Source organism: Ischnura elegans, chromosome 4 (genome assembly GCF_921293095.1).
Source record: "Ischnura elegans chromosome 4, ioIscEleg1.1, whole genome shotgun sequence".
Lineage (NCBI taxonomy): Eukaryota > Metazoa > Arthropoda > Insecta > Odonata > Coenagrionidae > Ischnura > Ischnura elegans.
This window is the reverse complement of record NC_060249.1, coordinates 27,858,417-27,882,643: the sequence shown is the minus strand read 5'-3', so window position 1 is coordinate 27,882,643 and position 24,227 is coordinate 27,858,417. Positions and strand designations below refer to the sequence as shown.

Genomic DNA, 24,227 nt, shown 5'->3' with positions numbered 1-24,227 from the left:
ACAAAGCCGCCGCGGAAAGTGATGAACTGTCTTACAACACAATCAACACAAAACAACGATCTTAATCCGCTCCTGCGTTGATGCCCCTAAAACGGGTGAATCTTTAGCTATAAAGGCATTTGCTTTGAAGCCGACAGAACCTCACTCTTCTCAGCAGGCGTCAGAGCCGGTACCGTTTGGCTGCCAGCCATGCCCGTTGTCAGATCACAAGGGTACAAAGCAGAGCGAAAAAGAAGTCGAAATGGTTGAGAAGTACGAAATGCTGAGGGAAATATGGAACTTGAAGCCCGCGATCGAGAAGATTGCATTCAGCTTTCTCGGAGGTTTTTTTATGTCTTTCGCTGACGTCAGTGCACGGATATTGGACGCTTTTTTGTACCCTGGTATTGATGGAGGTAATTCCAACTGCATTTCCCGCGTGATTTTGCTGACGCACCTGGAGTCTCTGGGAATATGAAAAAGTGCCCCTGCCGGGAACTACTCGCTCCGTTTTTTTAAAAAAAAGGTTAATTGGTGCACAGTTCATGGTATCATCAGATATGGTGTTCACCGTGATGAATATAAGCGTCAAATAATGTGCTAGATTTACACTAACTTAGCAAGAAAATCACTCAGGAATCAACTTTTAAGAGATTTATTAATAAATATATATATTTTATGATGAAGAATATGTTGAATGAATTTTAGCTACGTATTAATGTCTAAAATTTACTACTTCAGGCATATATTTGATAAGTTTTTTTGCATTCCTAGTTAAATGAGGATTTTTACTCATTACTAAATTGTTTTTAAAATCACGACGCTTTTCGCATTCTTTCGGCATCTCCAGGAATAAAATTTTTGTTTTATTATTTTACTTGCTTTTTTTCGTAGATTGGGTAAGTTAATGCAGTGATATTCTACTGCATTCCTCGCACGATTATGCTTTAGCGACGGCAGGTGTGCCAGTTAAAAAATAAATAATCAGCCTCACCGATGTTTAGCCGCATATTCTGTACTTGATGATACTTCAAGACGGCAAAACATGCCGCGATTATAAAACCACATAGTGGTAGAATGTAGTATTCTTATTCATCCATGGATTACTTATTGTGTCCTCAATGAGAAATTTAATTTTTTTACTCCAATTAAAACCTACTTCGTCTCCAGGTGAGATAGGAGGTTTAAATCGTCCAAATCCTCTCCCGTGGCATTCATCGTTGTCATTAGAAATGTTTTTGAGTTAAGATGGCATGGGAGGAGGAGGGGAGGTGGAGGAGAAGGAAACTGATTTTGAAATCGTTCGGTTTGCAACACTGCTGCCGCGGAGCAAAACCAGAAAACACACACCTGCGGCCGACATGAAAAGCCCGATGTTGATAAGCGGCTCTTTCTTTCTTCGCCATCACTCGGGATGACGGACTCGCCTGAACTAGAACCAGCGGGCGGAGCGTAAATAAGAGTATTCGGGGGGTGATTAAAAGGAAAAGCGGGCGCAGCAAAAGGATAAACAAGGTTGGTAAAGGTCGATTGTCGAAGCCAGGCTAACGCCGAACGTGGCGTGATGTTGTCTTTCATTTCAATGGAGTTCATGAAAAAGTACTTTATATCCACGCATGGAGAACCTCTGAAATAATAAAGAGCATCCTAATATAAGTAAATTTTCAGTGAGGAAACATCTGCTATCACCTGTATAAATATTGGGAGGTCTTGTGATTGATTGCCAAACAGTTTTTTCACGATCACTCCACTTTGATCGGAATTTATTTTCCAAATAGTGGGATTTGATAAAATAAGGAGAATTCCAAAATGAGTTTGGACATTTTTCGCTAAATGAGTTTTTAATTGATTTGAAAACATTGTTTTAACCAATTTATTGCATTTTTGGTCAAAACTCAACCCTAACCATTGTTTTTGGGGTTGAGTTTTGAACTCTTCATTTTTAGTTTATTGTGGATTAATGTTTATGGACGAATCTATTGCGATGGAGAATCCGATTTTGGTATTACTTTGTAGGGTGGTCACTCAGGTAGAGAATCGTTATTTTGTGTATCCCACTCATTACTCACAGCCACTATAGTTTCAAAATTCGATACCCCTCTTAAGGTCCATATTGTACGTACCTATACTTATCCAAAACTTTACCCTATTCGAATGAAGGGGAAGGTTTAGATAATCGAAAGCGATATATTCGCTTACAATACATTACAGCTAAGAGAATGTTTTACTACCTTTTAGTGTCGGTCTCTTCCATTGAATTCTTTTTTGAATTTCTGAACATATGAGCTGGCTGATATCAGTAGCGCAGAGAGGGGGGGATTCTGGGGGATAAACCCCCCCCCCCCAGAGCTCAGAGAAATTTTTAAGGTTAATCCATTTTACATAATTTGATTGATATTGCTAATAGAATAGTGTAAGGATGAATAAAATATCCCTCAGAAAGTCGTAAAACTCACCATTTGAACCATTTATCTTTAAAATTCCGCAATTTACTAATCTCGCACCTACCACTTATCATGGTGGGTATTCCATACCCCCACACTACCCGCTATTAGTTGCACCTAAACCCTCGTAATTCCTAGTTGCGCCCCTGGCTGATATCATATATTTTTTAAGATTGATCCCTTGAAATTGAAATGTTGGGACAGAGTTTTTCGTTATTCTTTTATCTTGAAGGTGGCTGATTTGCTTACCTTTCGTTTAGCGCTTCATTCGTGAGTACTATTACATATCACCTTCCCTTGCAGCAGTGTTTAATTGACGTTTCTATATGGTAGTTTTCTTCTTCGTAAAAAAGAGACTTTTGCGTTTATCTCGTCGTGGAAAACGGAAGTCTTCGAAACCAGTTGAAACCTCTATAAAATAACGCCCTCTAATCTATTTCCACTTAAGTGTTTTTCGCCCTCATCACATTTCGTCCTTTTGAACACGGGAAGGTGACAGTGAACCCGACGATGCCATCGTGTGAGGGGAATTCCATTTCGTGAGCGAAATTGCCTCCCTCCCGTGTCCACTCCCCTATTCCTTGCGAAATAATTGAAGACTAGTGAGGCGGGGGTGCTTCGTGACACCGTGGTCTGCCTTGGGGGATTATTGTCGGGGACGAACTCTTCGCGTGACTCCTCGCCGAGCCGTCTGTGGTGGGATGAGTGCTTCCCCTATTCGCCTATCTCTTGTGACCCAATTCTTATCTTTTGGGCGGCTGTTGCCCATCGCCACTGTCACCGCGATACCGAACAAGTTGTGGCGGATACGGGGGAGTAATAGGAAATTTTATCCCCCACCAAATCTAGGAGATAGCCGGCCTCGGTGGCGGCGGGGAATGCCCTCGCCTTTCTAATCGGAGGTCGCGGGTTCGAGTCCCTCCTGGGCAAGCTGCACTTATCCAGGACATGGACGTTTGTGAACGTCCTTCTTTGTTGATTGTTGCATCCCCGTTGTAAAGGCCTTATATGTGCTGTTTACGGGTAGATGAAAATAATTAAATAATATTGTAAATTGTTTTTTGTGAAGGTTAATGTATGTTTACGTAAAAAGCTTAAATAAGATACTTGTTTTCACATGAATTGCATTATTAGTTATAAGAATATATTAAATATTGTTGAAATTATCCCTGAAATTGACCGTTTTAAGTTAAGAACTCAGTCAAATTTATATGAAGTTACGCGAAAAAATTTATTTCGAGATGTTTTAGCAATAGAAAATGTATTTGCTGGAGAAGTCCAAGTAATTTAATCTTAACTCGATCTATAAGAGCCTCAGATATTTCTTCAATTCATTACGTAATTTTTAAGCTATTTAAATAATGATTTTTATCGTTTTAAATTGATTAATTATTTAAATTGATTCACCGAGCTGAAATTGAAATCTTTAATGCTCGGATGAACCGTAATGACTTTGGCGGTGTCTGCACCCAATTCAGAGCTTTTTTTTAAAAAAACTCAGAGCATTAAAAATTGATGTAATTTAAATACTTATACCTCTCCGTCTTCGTAGGTCCTAAAATAATAGGTAACATGATTTATATTTGAAGTAAGCAAACTCATTATATTACTTCAAGCAATACTTTCGTATTAATCAGCGAGTCAGTGATCTTTCCTAGCACAGGATGGTCAAGGAAAGGTTATCATGTGAGATAGGGATTATCTTTTTCAATCTTGGCGCCATGTGCCATAGCCAAAAGTCATTTTTTCCTCACTGTACTCTATGCATGCCTAGCCACGTTATAGGGCTCTGTTTATTCTCTCATCGACGCAGTTGCTACGTCGGTGGTTCCACAGCTTCTAGGGCATAGTTTTTACGGCCAAGTTTTTACGACTCCCTTTTCCTCGCTTCGGCCGTCGCGTCGACTTGTTGGGATCTTTCCGTCATCGCCCTTCCTCTTGCCCGCGACGGCATCACAATGGCGGGTCATCCGATGGAGACGGGGGGTCGCGTCTCCGGGGGTACGGCGATCAACCGGTGGCTGGCCCAAATATCTCCGCTGGTAAACAGAATCATATAGGGACGAAGTTGGGATTGGGAGCGCCGGAAGAATGGGGACTGTCACTTCTACTTCATTCCTTTGGTGGTGGGGAAATGAGGGCGGGCGTGGAAAGAGGGTCTTGAAAAAATGATTTCCTCGTCGAGTTCACTTAAAGAAAAAACGTAAATGCGCGTTATCGACAAGATGGCATACGCTTGCCAAGTGACTCAGAGTAGGGAACCATGCGTAGACTGCGCACTTCAGTTCCGTTTTTATGTTCAATTCTTAGTTGACAAGCTTAGTGTTTCCAAACCTCTCTCTCTCTTCGGCATTGGCCCCCTTTTGTTCATTATATACATTAATGACATCTGCTCCCGAATTAGCAGTAAAATAAGTTTATTTGCTCATGGCGCTGTCATCTCTCGCAAAATTAGTAATCACTCTGATTTAGGAATTCTTTAATCGGATTTAAACTACGTTCATTTGTGGAGCCAAGAGTGGGGTCTCGAAGTTAAAAGGAGCAAATGAACGGGGGTACATTTCTTGCGGATTTCGTCTTACTGTAACCATGTCCATGCTGTGGATGGTATTAACGTGAAGGCAGCAAATGATATGAAGTACGAGGGAGTAACGATAACTTCGAACCTATCGTGGGAAACACTCATAAGGAATATTTGTGGCAGGGCCTTGCAGAAGTTAATTCGTCAAGCGTATTGTGGGAATATTTTCGGATGAGAAAGTAAAAGAAAGGTGCTATATCGCACTCGTCCGACCACACCTTGAATATGCAGCGAGCATATGGGATCCAGTACAGAAAGTCTCTGCAAAATTTCAAATTGTCGGTAATATTCTCTCCATTCTTCATTAGTAATTAGTTTTTTTGGGATAGGTTTAAATGAGACGTACATAGTCGACGCATCATTGGTGAGTAAAGAACGTGAGCGGGCGCATTGTGACATCAAACTCACTTTGGGTGATCTCACACCATGTCACGCTCGTTATCCGCCATTGGTTTTTAAGCTCTTCCTTGGTAAGAAAAAATTTAGTTTATGTAGTGTTTTAAATTTTAGGGTGATGGAGTGTGATTTTTGCCAAAAATTAACTATGACGTTGAGTGGCGGTACACACCACGACCTTAACGTGATGGGGCTCATTTTATGATTCCATTAATGCACGTCGACATGTGGAAATGAGTTGGTTTATTTCGTCAGCTAATATTTGCTAAATTATCTTTACTCTAAAATTTGTATGGTGTTGCTCGGCGGAAATATCTTAGAAATAACTTCATGCGTAATTGCAATAATATCCCCAAATCGATTGTTAGTCAGTTTTTTTGGGATTACCACTTCTACCTTATGCCCAATAATTCCTTAAAATTGATAAAAAACCGCGCGACAAATACATAATAGTTTAAAGCAACTTTTAATGAGGGTTTTAATGGAAGAATTTATCTCCCACACAAATTGATGGGTGAGAGTTGAACTAAATCTGCATTAAACAGCAGGCTCATATTTTCAAACATTCAATGTTTCTTACCCTGGGCAATCTCGATGGGTTATGATTTTTATTTGGGGATGACTTCATCCGGCTTAGAAGTAGTCCGTCAACTCGAATCAGAGGCCTATCGCTCTACGCTCACTGGGACACCACGCTATCCAAATATTGGGCGGAAAAAGTATAATTTTATATTATGGAAGCAGTGCCATGAGAAGAGCTTTTTTGTTAGCTTCTTCGCTATCCCGTTTCTTGTGCGCCGGCGATGAGGACCACAGGGTGTAGGGTGGAGCATTCCCGCGGCTGGCATTCGCGCACCCTTGTCGCGAAATAATCTCATTAGCGACGGCGAAACGCTCCTCTGTGAATCATTAGGAAACGGTGTAGCCTTTTTGTCCATTCAGTATCCATTTGCTTCACTATTCGGTTGAGTACGCTGTCTTTTCTGCAAGATTTTGAAACCTCTTTCCTGCGCAGTTTTAAAGTATGTGTGTTTTTCATTGTGACAGTAAAATGTTAACGGATTTTAGGGAGAGCCTTTGAAAATTGCTGTTGAAAGAGTTGCTTAACATTTACTGAGTCATCAACCATCGCACTTAAGCGGAAGAATTCTCCACAGGAAAGCATCGTTTGATTTTGCCTGTACTTATCCGACAATTCCGCGATTTCTCTCCCAGAGTGATAAATTATAATTTACAGTTCCCGTAAAGACATTGGTGATGTGAATAATCGTTAAAAAAAAAACTCGGCAGTAAACAAGAGAGATGATTTTGAAGGAGGCGAATATGACGAAGTCAGTCTCGCATAGCTTTTAAATAAGTTTTCTTAGATGTAATAATGTTTTCTTTCAGCCAGTTCACTGCGTCAGTCTCTTTTCCAACTTATAATTGATTAACTTATAATGTTACTAAATACCACATGAAGGCTAAAGAAGTATTTATAAGTTTTCAGTCATCAATTTACTTCAAAATGTGTACCTCAGTAATTGCATTAGCTAAAAAGGTAAAGGTTTGTTTCAAATAAGTTTGTTGCGGAAAAATTTGACATATGGTTGAAAAATCTTTGAATAACAATTATTTAAACTTAGACAATTTGTAAGAAGTTTTATTCTAAATTCTGCTTTGCGCATATAAATATGCTAGGGACTATGGTAAAGAGGATGGAGATGGATTTAAAGAAGATAGTGAGCTCTCTATTTGGAGGATGCCACCTATTACTCAATTGTATCCTGATTCAGCCTCATTCCTGCTCATTACAGTCACTTATGCTTACTAGGGTATCTTCAACGTCACCTCAAATTGCTTATATCTCCCAAACTCAGAATTTAAAAGGTCAAGTCCTATTTATTCGACCTAGAATGGCATTCGAAAAACTTCCTCTGTACTCACGGTGCTCTAATTACTAGCTGTGCAATCGGCATACATCTTTTTCCTCCCAGATTTCTTAGTTTCCAGCGAAGAAATGAGTTGGATTACTGTGACTGCTCACTCGGCATTGATCACTCCTTTTGTCCCCTTTTCTTTTCTCGGTCCTTGGAAGATAAATAACCGCCATTACTCGAGAGGAGGTACTTCCACAGAAGCTGGTGATTTCGTTCTCCTCGCTAGGATTGCTGGAAGCGATTCTTGATGAGGGTAGATCATCGTCGAAGTAAGGCGGCCTCTCTTCTCCTCTGCTCTGATTTTGCGACCATCTGGGGTTGGCCGCGCTCCTTTCGTGCTATTTGTATCGATTAGTGAGTGGAAGTGTGGGAGGAAAAGTGACTTTGCTTTGAGAGATGGCTAAGCTAATTCATACTTCTTACACGTGAAAATACACGTGAATGTTTGAATCGGTTTTCCAAATTTATGGTAAAGTATGTTATTTAGAGGAGGCGATCGACAGTTGAGGTCATTTGCGCCATGAGGGAAGGGTATGGAATGAAGGGTGGAGAGAAACCCGGCGTCGGCATTCGCCTACTCTTACCGAAAGGCGCCAAGGGGACCACGGTTTAATGTCCTATCTGACGGACGGAGTGTTGCACTTGAAATGTTCTCCACACAATATTCAAGCAGGGATCGGGCAGTCTCTGAAAATTCTCTGCCACCGCCGGGGTTTGAACTCGAGCCCACGGGGTGGGAAGCCAACACTAGCCACCACACCTACCCAATCCCCTCAAATTTATGTGGGGTTCATTTGTCCACATAGCTGCGGTGAAAATAAAGTGACACTGATGTACATTATATTGATCCTATGAAAATAAAGTGTAATATTGGGTAAGGGTGACTCGAATGAAAATAAAATTCAAGTCTCAGTGCCTTGTGAGTTTTTGCAACTGGGCTGAACTTAAAAAGTGTAAGCTGCAATATTCTAAGTGGTTTCTCATAGTATTAGTGTTGAAGATGGCAATAAAAATATCTTTTAGGTATTTTCTTCGGTTCCTTTAGTGATAAAAATGAACATGTTTCACTAAAAATCATAAACTCACCATTTTTTGCAATAACGTTTTTTTTTACCATTAGTAGTCGGTTTTGCTTTTCTCATTGTCGATAAAGAATTGCTCTACCTGTAACAAAATTTGGAGTTTCCCTCGGGTACATAATTTTTTAGTTAATCAAATCTCAAACCAATATTCTTCAGTAAACATAGTTTACGCTGTGTAATTCATATATATTTTCTCGTATTCTCAGCGTCGATTGCCTCGGAATTAGTTACCATTCATTACTCCCGAGTGAATTTTATAGTGAAGAAACGCGAGCGTCGAATGTTTTTTTTACATACCACACACATTTAACTACAATCTGTAATGGTCTCGTTAGTCGTTTAGAGTAACTATCCCAAGGGCGTCCGACTTCCTCAGCCTCATAGTCCTGCTCTTGTATTCCCTTGATCATGACCGGTGGAGGTTGAAACCGGTGAAGAGTGGTACAAAATTTGTGCCTCATATCCTTATTTCTCATTATTAACTCGCCAAATTCAAATAATTCATTCCGATTATTATTCTTGAGTGGGGTGTGGTGGCTTATTACGTCGAGCGTTTGGTTACCAATTGCTAGGGCCTGAGTTCAAATCCCCGTTGAAGCCTACGGATACGTCAAAACAAAATCCTTCCACTATGACGTGGCTCTCTTGAACTCACCCGCCTATAACTTATTCTTGGAGGGTAAGGCTCAGTGGAGGAGAATGAGAATGGATATAGATATACTTTTTAGAGTATTTTAATCACTATTAATGCATATTTGAATGGAAACACCGATGGAAGCCTCATTCCTAAGTACCTATGACTTGAGCTACATCATGCTTAGTTTGCACATGTTAATTCCTCTTCGCATTGACAATTTTCCGCGTCCCTCTTCAAACCCCGTTCTCTTTGGCAGGAAAGTATCCGAGCATCACTGTTTCTCGGGACGACCCGCGCAGAAGATGCATCGATGAGTCAGTCATCGCGTCGGCGAGATGCGCTCTAGGTCATCGTTCCGTATTCCTTTAAACGCCCTTGCCAGAGCGCAAACAACTCGCCGGAGTCGTGTGATTTAGGCCGGCTGCGAAGGAAGCGCGTGGAAACGGTTGCTATTTATAATTGGCGGAGGGGTGGGGGGTGGGGTTTGCGGTGGGAACAGTCTGGAGGGAGTGGGTGGATGGAATAGCGGGTGGACGGGAGGTTTCGGATAAATTTAGGAGCGGTGATGTCGAGTGAAGGCCAATTTTCGACTGTTCTGGAATGGCAAGTGTGATCAGCGGTGGAGCGGGCGAGACCATAAGCTCCAGCTGCTTTTCCCGCGAGCATTACGTCAGTCGACAGTATTTGTTTTCGCGCCCCTCCATTGATGTCCCTCTAATTCTCGCCATGTTTTTCCTCGGGAACTTTTTAAATTTCTTGACCTACCCAAGCAGCTGGGACGTGGCGGTTCTTTTCTTTGGTTGATGCGTGGACTTTTTGCTCGTGCGCGTTAGTGAGGGGATGCTCACAAATCGCGGGGTGTGTCTTAGGTTTTGAAATAAACACTGGCAATTTTTGACGGTTATAAAATATATTCCTGCCTAGGTTTCGATGTAGCTACCCTATCTTCAAGGTACAAAATGGTTTTGAAACCAAGGTACAAAATGGATTTCAAACCATTTTTTACCTTAAGATGATGTGGTGACATCGAATCCTAGGTTGTGTTTATTTCAAAATAGGAAAAATTCCACACATCACTCTTGGTGTGTGTTTCATTTTGTGTGAGCACCCTCCTACACTTCTCAGAAACCGGTGATATTATGATTGACCTCTGACCTGCTTGAGATAGGGTACACTCCTCCGTTTCTCTCGGAAACTGTTGAGGTAATTTATATTAGATAAGACATTGGCATGAGGAAAATTTGAAGGCCATTTGTGGAGTTCAGATCATCGTTATTGGTGAAAAAATCATGAAAAAAACTTGATACAGGTGCTCACTCAACTCATCACTTAACTAATATTCTCATTATTGCGTATTATCATGTACATCTTCTCTTCTCTTTTAAATCCCCCTTCACTTGTTCCACACAGCTGACCTGAGGCCTTCTTTTGCCATTAATCACATCCAGTCAAATTATTGCCCTCATCAGATCATCATGTCTCATCATGTATGTCATGATGATCAATTAAGTATCCCGTCTTCCTCCGGGCTTCAGTAGAATTTTGTTATCTATCATTTTCTAAAGACTTTTTCACTCACTATTTCGACCCATTCAACCTAATTTAGATCTTCAATTCTTCTTCATGGATTAAGATTCTTCATGGATTAACTTATGTTTGGGACATGTGTCGATTTTTAGTTGGCTTAAATTAACTACTCGGAAACAGCTATCTCTTTGTCGGATACGTGTTGACTTATCCAGGCTTTGGATCCCTTCGGTTGTGGTTTTCTTACTCATAGCCAATAGCTCATCGTTCTTTCCGGCGAATCGTTTGGTAAGACTCGAGGGGAATCCCTCATGGTCAGAAATAGCCCATTCCTGTAATCTAGGTAACGTAGAGTAGTGAAAACATGGGATAACTGAATGGATCGCTCTTAATTTCCCTTAATTGCAAGGAAAATTGTTATTGAACTTTCTTTACTCATTTTGTGCTGCTTTTGCATTTTTCTCTTCCCGTGAAAATGTTAGAGTATCCTCGTGCATTTTTCTGTGGAGTCATTCTTGCTTTAATTCGTTTACATGGTAACAGTGTTCAAATCGTGAAAATATTATTCCCGTAGGATAAAACATATTCTAGTCCTGATTTTATCATTGATTTCAATTATTGGTGCCATTTATAGTCGAATCTCACTTCCATCTCTTGATTATTGGACTAGAACTCACAGGCGGTCGATATTATTTTGAACATACTTCAGTCTGATAATCGAAATATTTACTGATATCAATTGAAATATAAACTTTAAATAAATATACACTTTTATGTTGCGTAGTTTCGTAAAAATAATTATATCCTAACAACGTTGAAAATTTTCACTTTTCATTTAATCGCGAAATATAGTATCGCGAAGTATAGTAATATCGCGATATCGTCATTTAAAAATCTAAAAGCGTGATATACGAACTCGAGGAGAAATAATTTTTCTATTTAGGCAATTAAAAAAAATAGGAAACTACCCTACTCTACTATCAGCTAATCTTTTCACACCTAAGTATTCCATCCTTATTCACCTGTTCCATATTTTTTATTCGAGGTCTTCCTTTTCCGTCCTTGCCTTCCACTTGTCCCTCGACGGTTGTCTTCATCAAGCCATCAAGTCTCAAAATATGGCCTCTTAAGGTTTTTCCGTCTTCTCATCAATGTTTTCATGAGGCTTCTCTTCTCTCCTACTCTTCCTTGGACTTTATCTTTATTTTTGTTATCTCTGGAATCCCACATGTTTCAATGTTCCGTATTGTCCAATGTACGTGATGACTAATAACGCTTTTTTTTCTTCTGTTTTCCTTTTGTCAGACGGAGAGCGAGTGTTCGTACAGCAAAGGTACGGACGAGGAAGCGGCACGGCTGACGGAGGGTGATGGCGGGCCGCAGCCCACGCTTACGCGGGTCGCCACCGCCGCCTCCGCCGTCTCTGCAGGGGCCGACGACGACCTCGTCTCATACTACGGTAAGTACTAGAGCCCCTGATCATTGATTCCCCTCTCCATACTGGATGATCTGGTCAGAAAAAAAGAATACATGAGCTGGATTTCTGAATCACAGTTTTTAGACCGAGTATGGTCAGGTTTCAGGGTCTTGTCATGGTGTCCAGGGTTAGTGGAGCCCCTACTTATTAATGCCCCTTTTCCTAAAAGACGATCTGGTTAGCAGACGAATAAATCAAATGTATTTTTGAATCGACAGTTTTTAGACCGAGTATGGTCAGGGCTCAGGGTCTTGCCATGTTGTTCAGGGTAAGTGGAGCCCCTACTTATTAATGCCCCTTTTCCTACAAGATGATCTGGTCAGCAGACGAATAAATCAAATGGATTTCTAAAGCAACAGTTTTTAGCCCGAGTATGGTCGTGGTTCAGGTTCTTGTAAGGATGTCCAGGGTGAGGGGAGCCCCTTTGCCCCTCATTAATGTCCCTCTCCATACAAAACGATCTGGTTAGAAGATGAATAAATGACCTAGATATCTGAAGATACAGTTTTTAGACCGAGTCTGGTCATGATTCAGGGTCTTGTAAGAATGTCCAGGGTGAGTGGAGCCCCTTTGCCCCTCACCATACAACACGATCTGGTTAGAAGATGAATAAATGACCTGGATATCTTTAGATACAGTTTTTAGACCGAGTCTGGTCAGGGTTCAGAGACTTGTCAGTGTGTCCATGCACAGATGATGCACCAAATTGAGACCTACACAGGAGAAAATAATGATAATTATTTCTCGATTTAATATCTGCCACGCTCACAACTTAAGTAACATTTTAAGGTATAGTAGTGATAATATATTCACTGTTTATTGCTGTAAAATTACACTCAAATTGTTTTTGGTCAGGAAATTCGTAAATCAAGGTCTTCAGCGTTTTTTATCTTATCAGCATTGTCTTAGCTGGATATTTTAAGCACGATAAATACTTATTTACTTCCTTTATATCTGTTTACCATTGAAAATTTGAAAACGGTATACTACTACAAGTTTTTTGGTAGCCCTAGGTATACCCGTAACGGAATTTACCGTCGGACGACGTATCCGTAGTATATTGAAAACTATATCAGTGCCTTTACGAATTTTATCAAAATTAATTTTTGAATGATACACGAAAAATAGTTTTTTAAATTGCTGGGGACATTTTAGCGTTATTATTTCTGAATAATTTATTTCTCTGTGACTGTTTTTTCGACAGCTATGGGCATCATTAGATAAAATTTTATAATTGTAATTATACTGATGTATCATGCGTGGTGACTTATCACGTCTTTGTCCGTCAATGCTTTGCATGACAATTAATTATTTTGAAATCACAATTGTTGTTTCGTTCGTGATTCATTACTTTTAGTTCCATGCAATTCTGCCTGAAAACATCATGTGTTTTATTACTCTAAAAATAATTAAGTTGGCGTGCTATAAATCACATTTTTTGAGCTTGTCATGCGGTATAATACTGATCAAAGCCGCCCTGGTGTGATGTGACGATGGTGATGATTTATTCTGGAAAATAATCTCTGTACATTAAAATTACCTTGATTAACGTTACAATTAGGCTGATTACTAGATGAGGGAAAAATGTTTCGTTGATCTCGGGAACGCAATTGATAAAAGTGTATGACACAAAGCTATAATAAATATGCCACTAACGGCAAAATTGATGTAACGACCATCAACGACCATATTGCAGTCCGATCCAGAAACAAATTGATTTGTCGAGCCGTGAATTGTAAATGCCGTTGCTTCTGAGCGAAAGCATATTCATCATGCGTGAAATAAAAATCTTGTTGGGGACTTCCAGGAAATGATTTATACTAGGAGGGGTACGATCAGGAAGGATTTCATTTGAAAACACTTTGATGTTTCTCTTTGGAGCATTTCCTGGAAATGTGTGCCACCCACGGTGGCAAGCGATTAAAATGAGTCTATAATGACAGTTTATCGAAGAAATCTTGGAAGGGAAAAGATTGGTTTTGTTGAGAAGTGATAGATATTTTTTTTCCTGAAAAAGGCAAGCTCATTCCCTTCTATCTGTAAGTGGTATGCTTACAAGGGGTCCTACTTCCGCTACATGGGGGATATTGATTAGTCCTAACTCGTACAAAATCATTTAAGGTACTTTTGCAGCACAATATGACATTGGTACTTCAAAGTTACAACTAATCTTTTCAATAATTAATTTTCCAGAACATTTATCATGAACATTTCCGGAAATTTCGGTGAAAAAATATTTTCTCACATTTTGAAACACGGACTAGAGTGCATAATTCTTTAGACTCAGACAACAGTTTTTCCATAATTTTCATTTAAACACTTCTAAGAGAAAAAATTGGCGAGAGGTGACTAGAGTTTTATAAAATTTCATGATTTCCTGAATAATTCCTGACTAATGAGACCTGCGATCATATGGAGAGGATATAATTAGTGGATTTTAGTGTAAATGTGATCGCATGTCTCATATTTTCTCACATGCGATCATATAGAGAGGATATAATTAGTGGATTTTAGTGTAAATAAAACGGCGTAAATATTGTATACATAATTCATGGATTTTTATTTATTTCGTTCAATAATTTTTTTCAATAAATTTGATGAAATGAAATTAGTACATTTTCTTTAGTGCAGTCTTAATTTTTTTGTAAATTTTCACTGCTATGTTCTGAACTTCATGCCACTAACGACATCATTTTTTTCGCGGTAAATTCCCGTATTTTTGGGAATGCCTATTCATATACCTTGTAGAAACAGTGCTACTGAAATACGTAACACGTGAATCTATCCAGAAGACCGGCATCTTCGAGTCAACTTCGCAAGGGAAGCTTCCGTACGGAATTTCCCCCATTAATCCGCGCGTCCCTGAGTAAAGGCTTTAGACCTTTTCGTGCCAATTCATGCCACCAAACTCGACTGGAAATTTATATCACTCCACTTGCGGCCCAATCAATCATGAAATCTTTCGGTGGCGTCGATCGCTGCTATGTGCCAAGACAGGTGGCGCCGCTCCCACTGCGGACCCAGTGCACGCAACAGCTCTTTCTCTTGTTTTCCCCACCTCCACTATTTCCTCCCTCCCGAGGCCAAGCACGTCATTTTTTTCACTTTCATTTAGCGAGAGTGAGCCGTCGGGGTTATTAGCCTGGCCCGACGTTGTTGCCATGGAGAAGAACGTCGGGTTGGTGGTGGGGGTGGATAATAGATAAGGTCGGGAGTGTAGGATGAGGGGGTTGAAACACCTCCCTCTGTTCCCTCTCCCTCTCTAGGAAGTGCGTTACCAAGGAGAAGCTCGCAGTTCGGAAGGGCGGAGGAATTTTTATGGGGCCATCGGGAACGCTCAGATCGAAGCGACATGGGACCCATTTTCAGGGATCGTTCGTGGAAGGCTGTTATCCGACGACGAATTACCCCGAACGTGAGTCGCCTGGATTAGTTCTCTCGCTTTTAATTCCTCTCCGCGGCTCTCTCTCTTGAGGACCCTGATGAAGAAGAGTGGGTCGGTATGCTTCCTGCAGGCGCTTTAAATATACGTCCATTAGCGATAGCCTTGGTTTTACACTTGGGGAGAAGTATTTCAGGTAATAAATGTGCGAAGATGAGACGAGTTGAATTTCCACCGGGTCACTGCATTGTATAATACTGTATAACGATTGAGAGACATTTATTTGTTATGACAAAGTACTCCAACAATATTACTCCAGAATCAATTTCTTAATGTGACGTCGGTGAGTGAAGGCTGAAATTATTTAAGTTTTTGTCGATAAAATTTAATAATGAAATTTATTGGAAGCGGAAAAATGTTGAAACTCAGGCCTAAGTTTGTTTCCAAATAAAAAGATATTATGTCAATTACACTTTGCCATTCTTTTATGCTGGAGAATCAATTTAAGGTCGTCGAGTAACTGTCGCTTAGTTTCAAATTGATGTCTTAAAAAAACCTGAAATGTATAATTGATTTGCGCAGTCAATTTAGGTGGTGAAGTGCAGCTGTAGTTTTACACTGTAAATAGCCGCTTTAAGAATTGGTAAGAAAAATGAATTTGTGGCAATGAAAAAAGTGTAGCAATAAACCTGATGTTTTCTTTCACATTCCCTTAAACAAAAAAACGCCTCGAGGACCACGGTTTAACTTCCCTTACAATAAATGAAGTACCGCTCTTGTAGTGTGAGCCACGCATGGCTCTAATGGGAGTAGACCTAGCTGTTGGCAAATTTCCTCTGAAAATTTAGCTCCGATATTCCAGATAAATGTGCAAAACCTTATTATTCAGTTCCTATGTATCGTTTTAATGGTCAAGAGATTTCCTCAGGAATTACTTCATTGGTTTTTTGCAAAGTTATTAGGCATAGTAAGAATGCTTCTCGTGGTTCGAGCTGGGTTAAGGTATCCATGGTGTCCAGCTTTCTATCTCCTGATTCAAAACTTGCCATCGGGGATTCTCGTCTTCATCCGGGGAGTCGAATACCAAGTTTTTCTTTTCCGACCAACTGTAGCGCAAATATTAATTCACGAAACTAAGGTAGTTAATTTCATTTCTTATTTCCTATTACATTTCTTTTCTTGACCATTATATCACTACGCCAAAATCATCAATTTATAAATGACCTCATTTTTGTACGTACCGCGATGGTTAATAAGTACTCATGCTCGTTTGATGCTTTACCGGCTCACGTCACCAAGCATTGAATAGCTATTTTTTCACATTTTTTTTGCAGCGATTGTGCGTGCCTGTGCTCAAAGTCGCCTTTGAAATGATAGCCATTTGGAGGGTTTTCGGCCGGATCAAGTCGGGTCAATGGGTCAATTGCCCTGATTGTCTGTGGAGCACGGAGAAATTTGTCTCCCCTGCGGCCCTCCCCTCTCTTTCTGCGGGCGGAAATACCGCCTTGTAGGTTAAATGCCGCCCTGGACCTCCCTCAGTCAAGTGGCGTGCTCTCCGCAAATCATGAGGAAGATAGGCCAATGAAGAAAGGAGCATCGTCTAGTAGCTAAAGATTAAATTCGACCCAAATACCATGGAAGTTATATTTTTATTTTCATGAATGATTCCTTCTTCAAACATTTACAATTCGCCAATTTAGGTCAACTGTATCCGAGATATTAGGTTTTTTGTGGTGTAAGTTTTTTTTATACGCTATCTTTAACACTTCGCGTGCAATGGGCGTAAAGGCCGTTTTTCACGGGGCACGGAATTGCGCAGGTTAGAGCTGCATTAATTTCTAAAATTGCGTGGAATTGCGCGAATACATGAACGAAATTAGAACAGGGGCTATTTTGCCGTCTCGCATCCAGGCATTCTCGCATGAGTTCTAGCAATTCACCGCTTTACACGACGCAATTTTGATTGCGCCTTCGCACGTACCTCAGATTGCGCAATTCCGCGTACCGTGTAAAACGGCCTTAACATTACGCCACGTGAAATCCTTCGATTTTTGATAATGGCGTAACATTACGCCATCCGTCTTTTGAAAAATCGTAGTTTCACATTTTTTAAAAAAATGTGGTAGTAACCTGTAATTAAGCAAATGAAAAAGCACCAGCAAAATGTATTCTTTTTAAATGATACCAAACACCTTTTCCTCGCATTAAGGGTTGGTAGTCAAGAAATGATACAAAAGTATTGAAAATGGCCGGCATTGGGGTACAGATGTACAGACTTAGGTTAGCATGGTAGGTATTCAACTTTTATTTTGGTTGTCGATCAGGACCAACGTCAAAACCGGAAAACTTTTGATTCGAGTCCCGTGTAGTTTTGGGTCATGAGGTTCAAAGTATTTTCTCAAACATAACAAGGATTTGACGTATTTTTGGAACGCCAACCGGCAATCTAATCATAACGCCTAAACTAGGACTTAGCTCAGCTATCACTATTCATAATCGAACTATTTCCCATGGAGCTCCTCTTCATTCATGGGTCATGTATAAAATTACCCACCATACCAAATTACGGGGAAGTCGCCTGAAAAACCTGCGGAGTATCTAGGTTGGAAAGGGATCACGAAAAGTAGCGCAACTTTTGCATACCGCCAATTTGTGTTCATTGCTATGAATTAATATCAGCCGTTGAAATTATAATTAAGAAGTTGTATCATATCTAGTTCAGGAATTATATTTATTTTCTTCAACCTCACTGCAAAATAACTTCACTCATTAACTGAAGACATATAACTGATTTGAAATCTTATTCGTAGATACATTGGTAACTGCCATAGGGAAGGAGAGGTTCGTAATAATTATTCGGTTGTAAAGGTGTATTATTATTAAAGTATTCTACCGGTTTAGGTAGGTTTTCAAGGAGTATATGAGAAGTATTTTGGCAATATCCCCTCCCTTCATGGACTTCCCTCAGCAATTCACAATAAGGCCTACTCCTTTTCATTCTATCTAAAAATCCTATTCTCTTCCTTCCTCTCCCACACTTACCTATCATTCAACCCTCTAACACTGTTTTAAACATACCCTCCCCGATAAGTACTCCCTCCATCCATACCTTCTGTCACCTTCGTATCTCATTGTAAACCATGAGATAGATAAAAAATCACGTACAAAAAATAAAAAATCATTGCAGTTCATGCACGGCCCCTAACCATTATTATTTGGCTGGTTACTCCAAGCTGTAATCAGTATCGAACACGGATGCTAAAATTATAAATTCCGTAAGTTATCGTTTTTTTCTTCTAGTTTTCACGGACGTCCAATGTTCTGGGTGACTTTCCCTTCAGGACTCGGGTGAAATGCGGGTTGCGGGAGATCAAGGATATCTAATGGGCGGATGTTGATTTAAACTGTTCATGTGTTCGCCTTTTCCCTTTCTCGTCATTCCCTTCCGGTGAAGCCTCAATCGGAGAGCTGATCAGTATCGCTTAAGGTACGCAAATGATTATGTTTGCATTGATGTCGAGAAATCGTGTACGCGGTTGCCGTACTTCCATGTACCATCTCTGGGAAAGGGGGAGTGGAATTGAGTTCAATCATTACCGAAGAGAACGTATGCAGTAAAGTAATAAGGCTCTGTTCGTAAATATGTACGTAATTTGCGTGATACGCTTTTTATCTCTTTGATTTTTTTAAATTTATCATTTATTTGTTGCTTTGGAGGGGCTGCCGAGTTATTTCGGATTTTAACTATTTAGCTGGTAGCCAGGTAAGGCACTATATAAAGAACATTACATTTACTCACTACCTTGCGGGCCACTGAAGTTTTCGTTTGTGGTTTGTTAGTGCAGGAGTTATTCGCTGGAATGAGAGCTAATTATTCAAGGAAATAACCGTAGAGTTGCTAGCGGCGGAAAAAAAACATTTGTCTTGTCCTGATCTCGAACTCGCAGCTTTCGAGTTCGCATCGCGTGCTCTTCCACCACAATGGGAAGCTATTCTCCCGATTGACGGGTCTTACTTTCTCCTTTTTACTGTCGCATTCATTGTTTAATAATTGTGCTCAGCTTAAAATTTTAGGGCGAATGTAGTCAACCTATCTCATCGTTTGCCCTTATCTCAAATTCGATAATATTCATCCGAGTTAAAAATTAGGTAAAATTTAAAATTTCGGTATACAGGTAAATTTTTACTATAATATAGTCTAGTATATGCCCTTAAAATTTTCAAGGTGATAGCCGAAATTTTCAAGCGAGTAATGCGCGTAGAAAAAAGCCGAATCAAACGGAAGGGATGCGTCCTGCAAGCAAGCAAATCATCTCATTCCTCTCCCGAGGTTGAAAGCTTAAATGGTCGAGCACTTACAACGAATTCGGGGGATCCGTTGATGGTATCGGTCAATACAAGCGATGTTCGTATGAAGGAATTTTCTCCCTTCAAGTACGTTTTATTAAATTTTTAAAGCTTCCCCCGCCTTACTCGATGTGGCGAGGTCGATTGAAACGTTTTATTCTGCAACCAAAGTCGCTTCCAACGCACTTGCTGCTCTCTGCGTGTAGCAAAATTATACTGAGTGCCAATTTACTGAAAATGCATGCCTGTGGGTGCGAAGAAATTCAGCTGAGTGAAATATTGGGAGGCATTCCAGCGCAAGTAGAATGGGGAAATTTCCAAAAGGGATGCCATAAATTATAAAGTGCAATTTGTATGAATTTAATTATGTAATACGACCATGATACCCATGGATTCTCATGTGCACATTCTTTTTTGTTTATTTGCAGGGGATGATGGGTACCCAACCCTCATGCTGCCGCCCCCGCCGGACGGGGGCTACGGGTGGGTCATCGTATTTGCGTCCTTCCTTTGCAACATGGTGGTTGATGGCATCGCTTACACCTTTGGCGTCTTCCTTGGAGAGTTCGTCACTTACTTTGGGGAAGGAAAGGGAAAAACAGCTTGGGTTGGATCTCTGCTGTCTGGAATGTACCTGAGTGTGGGTAAGTGTGACTTGGAACCCGGTTAATATTGTACCAACCGGTGCTGTGAAAATGGTTTTTAGTGCGAATCGGGAATATTTGATTTTGATTATCCCGTAATTTGGAATTCTACTGTGCTGAAATGAGAAATATTCATGACATTGGCGTTTCCTCGCCAATTCATCTTTATCCACCTGCTATCAGGGGTGGAATTGGGGAGGGGGCTCGGGGGGCAGGACCCCCCCCCCTCCCCAAAATTTTATCAAAATTAATTTTTATCTATACTATACATCCTCAAGATATATTTCAAAGGATGTAGCTAGAATGAAATGGTGAGAGTTTTTAATAGGATGGGATACATTTTGGGTTGGGTCCATTTATAGGGGGAGTACTTTACACCATATTTCATGAGCATTTCAAGGAGTTTGAACTTACCTCACCCTAGTTGCTATGGCCGTGTTTTTGCCATAAGTTAATAATAATATGTTAATAATAATAATAATAATAATATTAATAACTAAGGTAATTATAATAATTTATTAATAATAGTTTTTACTGCTCATAGGTCCTATTGTGAGTGCTTTGACGAATAAGTATGGGTGCCGTGCCGTATGTATTTCTGGCAGTATACTTGGATGCTTGGCATTTCTTTTGAGCACACTATCACCAAATGTGACCATCCTTATGGTGACGTACGGTGTTATGGGAGGTAAGTACCAATTTAATTACCTCGTTTTATATTCATGTTTCTTGCCTAGAATTTTAGTAAAAGTTTAGTAAAATTTTTCCCATAGTAATAGTATTTGCTGTAGATTTTTATTGCTGCACACAATTTAAACTCTCTTATTCTATTTTTATTATCAATTTGAATGCTCTCTTCTTCCTCTTGTTTGATTGTTAACCCTGAATTTAAAAATTTGAATACATTCATTTTGGTTTTTGTCTCTTTTGATGGTGTTCATAATTTTATTTCTGGATATTTTCATTGTACCAAAGTACTAGATTCATCATATGTATAATGATATATATTCTGTGCAATTAAAAACTCTATGTTTGTGATGATATATTGTATTGCAGAGTATTTTATATGAATCGCAAAAAGCATTCAGTAAATATGTATCAAAATATATAGAAATAAATTAATCATTGAAAATGTTTGTTTTTATTTTTACTTCTCATCCGCATCATCTAGCACTACTATGTTTTATGTCTTTTAAAAGTGAACAAGTTTCTAGTGTTTTTTAAGTTCAGTTTATCATCTGTAAAAAAATATTTTATATTCGAAAATAAGGAACACCAAATTATTATTTTTTTATTTGTAGTATTAAAATGATTAAAAAGGTCTTTCATTATAAATGTTAAAAATTGCAAAACTAATCATAAAATATGGTCGTGCTAATTCATTAATGTTGAACCCATTTTAACTCCCTAAGATGTGACTTGGTTCATTGAAAAAAATTTTTAGTTATAATCTTCTTTTTATCTTCCCTCCACTCACAAAAGTTAAAAAGAAAGTTAAATCCATCATCTCAAGCAACTTGAATTTGTTTGCCTTCTCACAATTTTTTTTTACAAAATTGGCTCTGTGAACCATGTCAGCATTTAAACAATAAATTATTTCTCTTTGATTTAAGGCTACTCACTATTCCCCTGCAGTTCTCATAATAGTCTCAGAACACATTGGTATCTCCTTGATTTTGAAATAGAAGCCCCTTGAAAGAAGAAAAGATAAGGGGAATCTCTCATCTAAAGCTTCTCATTTGTCTGGATCATACAGCTGATTCAGACAGAAAAACATCATTAAAAAGGCTGTAGGAAAAGATGCTGCTGGCTTCCATTATCATTGGCAATGCTCATTTCAAGATATGTTGTCTTATTTCCAATTTCAATACATTTCCGAGGCATTTTGTATGTCTTATTCACAATGAGTTTTATTAGAGACTTATGCATCACACTGGTTATGTCATATTTTTCTTGTGGAAATACCAATTTCGGAACTTTTCCTGGTAGGGAAATTGAATCTTTTTGATAAGTTTCTCATCATTTTTAATTTCTCTACTTATATATCTCTCATTGATTTTAGCAAATGAATAAGCAATATTATAACTTGCTGCAATTTTTGTCATAATTTGGATCTGTTGAGCATGTCCAGAGAACTGAGTATCATTCAATCAAATAATTCATTTGTGAGGATAAACTACATTCAAATTTGAGCAAAAATATTTTAATTAGCTTCTGAAAAAATATCCATCTTAATCCAAGTAATTTATAATTCATTCATAATAAACCATAAATCAACTATAATATATTTTACTGTCTTCAATATTGTAGTCATTGAAAAATGGCTGATCACAATATTATCTATATAGGTATACTCAGCTAAAAATGATGAAAATATCAAATGTGTGTGATCTCCACAGTGCCTTAAATTTGTTTTACACCGTTCAGTGATAAGCATTAAACTCTGAATACACTTAATCTGTGGGTACCATGGGACTACAACAGACTCTAATTTTCATTGCCATTACTTCATCAATGATGCAAGAGGGAATGAAATGAATCAGTTGGGAAGATATAGATATTCATTTGGATGCCATGAACTGAGCAAGAAACATGCCTTTGGTGGTGTCACTGAAGATGCAACTGCCATAGGTGAGTGTATTTTATATTTTTAGATGTTAGTTGCCATTATTAAAAGCTCTGTTTTGAAGTTGATTTAATGTAGTGACATATTCTACTCATAGTTAATATTAAATGATGAATTATTAATCTTCCTTGGCTGACTCACAATTTTTAAAAATACATGTTGATTTTCAATAATAATAATTCTCTTGTGACTAGTGTAGATAAGTCATATTTTCCTTGATAACAAGAGGATTTCAAGGCCTGTAATTCACAGGTTGCTAATTTTTATCCTGTTTCAACATGACTTTACATGGTTGCCATAAGTTAAAGGCACAACCTTAGCTGGATAAAATAAAATTTTAGTTACTAACCCACAAGAGTCAAATTCATGTTCTATGTAAACATATTGCATTTTACATTTTTAATTCAACAAATATTATCTTAAAGAGCACACCCTGTGTTCAGACGTTGTCATTGCTCCTATTTTGGGAGTTATTCAGTATTTGATTGCAATGAGAGTACTAAATTTATGCAAATCGATATGAGATCTTAAGTATTGGTTGTCTATTTCAGGATTTCTAAGTCTTGATGGTGGCCAGCAGCAACCAAGAATGCCCTAAGGATGTGAAGTCTTCAGAGCTTTCTTCTCTAAACCAGAAGCATATTGAATTCAAGACCCATGGGATTCAAGTTGAAGAGAAATTTTAGAATGTTACTTCAAAACTAATGGATAATTACTTTGTGATCCATCCTAAAATTCAGGATCAACAATTTGGACCAGAGTAACTCATTGTCAGAGAAGTGAGAAACTGATAGTAACATCAATCCTTTTCCCTCTTCTTCTTAATTTTCTCAGGAATTGGCTTTGGGCTGATCTACCTCCCTGCTGTCGTCTGTGTTGGCTACTACTTTGAAACTAAGCGGTCACTTGCAACGGGCATTGCTGTTTGTGGATCAGGATTTGGCACATTTGCGTTTGCACCACTTGCCACGATGCTTTTGGAGGAATTCGACTGGAGAGGAGCTAACCTCATCTTTGCAGGCCTCATCCTTAACTGTGCTGTGAGTCTTGATTATCAATTTTTAATGTTTAATTTTGACAAGCCCCTGAGCACTACGTGGTAACAACTGTATTAGAACCAAAAAATTTTTGTTAAGGAATTTTGTTATTTAAAAACAGAACATTTAAAAATTGACCAAAATTGGAT

General features: G+C 39.0%; 1 protein-coding gene across 2 annotated transcripts in view; it reads left to right on the top strand.

Moving 5' to 3' along the window:
* Window positions 1–24,227, top strand: part of LOC124157184 — a 277,302-nt gene that overhangs the window by 236,632 nt on the left and 16,443 nt on the right. For both annotated transcript variants that reach the window (XM_046531716.1, XM_046531717.1), the window contains exons 2-5: window positions 11,871–12,024; window positions 20,200–20,415; window positions 20,960–21,103; window positions 23,876–24,081. In XM_046531716.1, coding sequence (XP_046387672.1) covers window positions 11,871–12,024; window positions 20,200–20,415; window positions 20,960–21,103; window positions 23,876–24,081 — 720 coding nt within the window. The remainder of the gene's footprint in view (window positions 1–11,870; window positions 12,025–20,199; window positions 20,416–20,959; window positions 21,104–23,875; window positions 24,082–24,227) is intronic.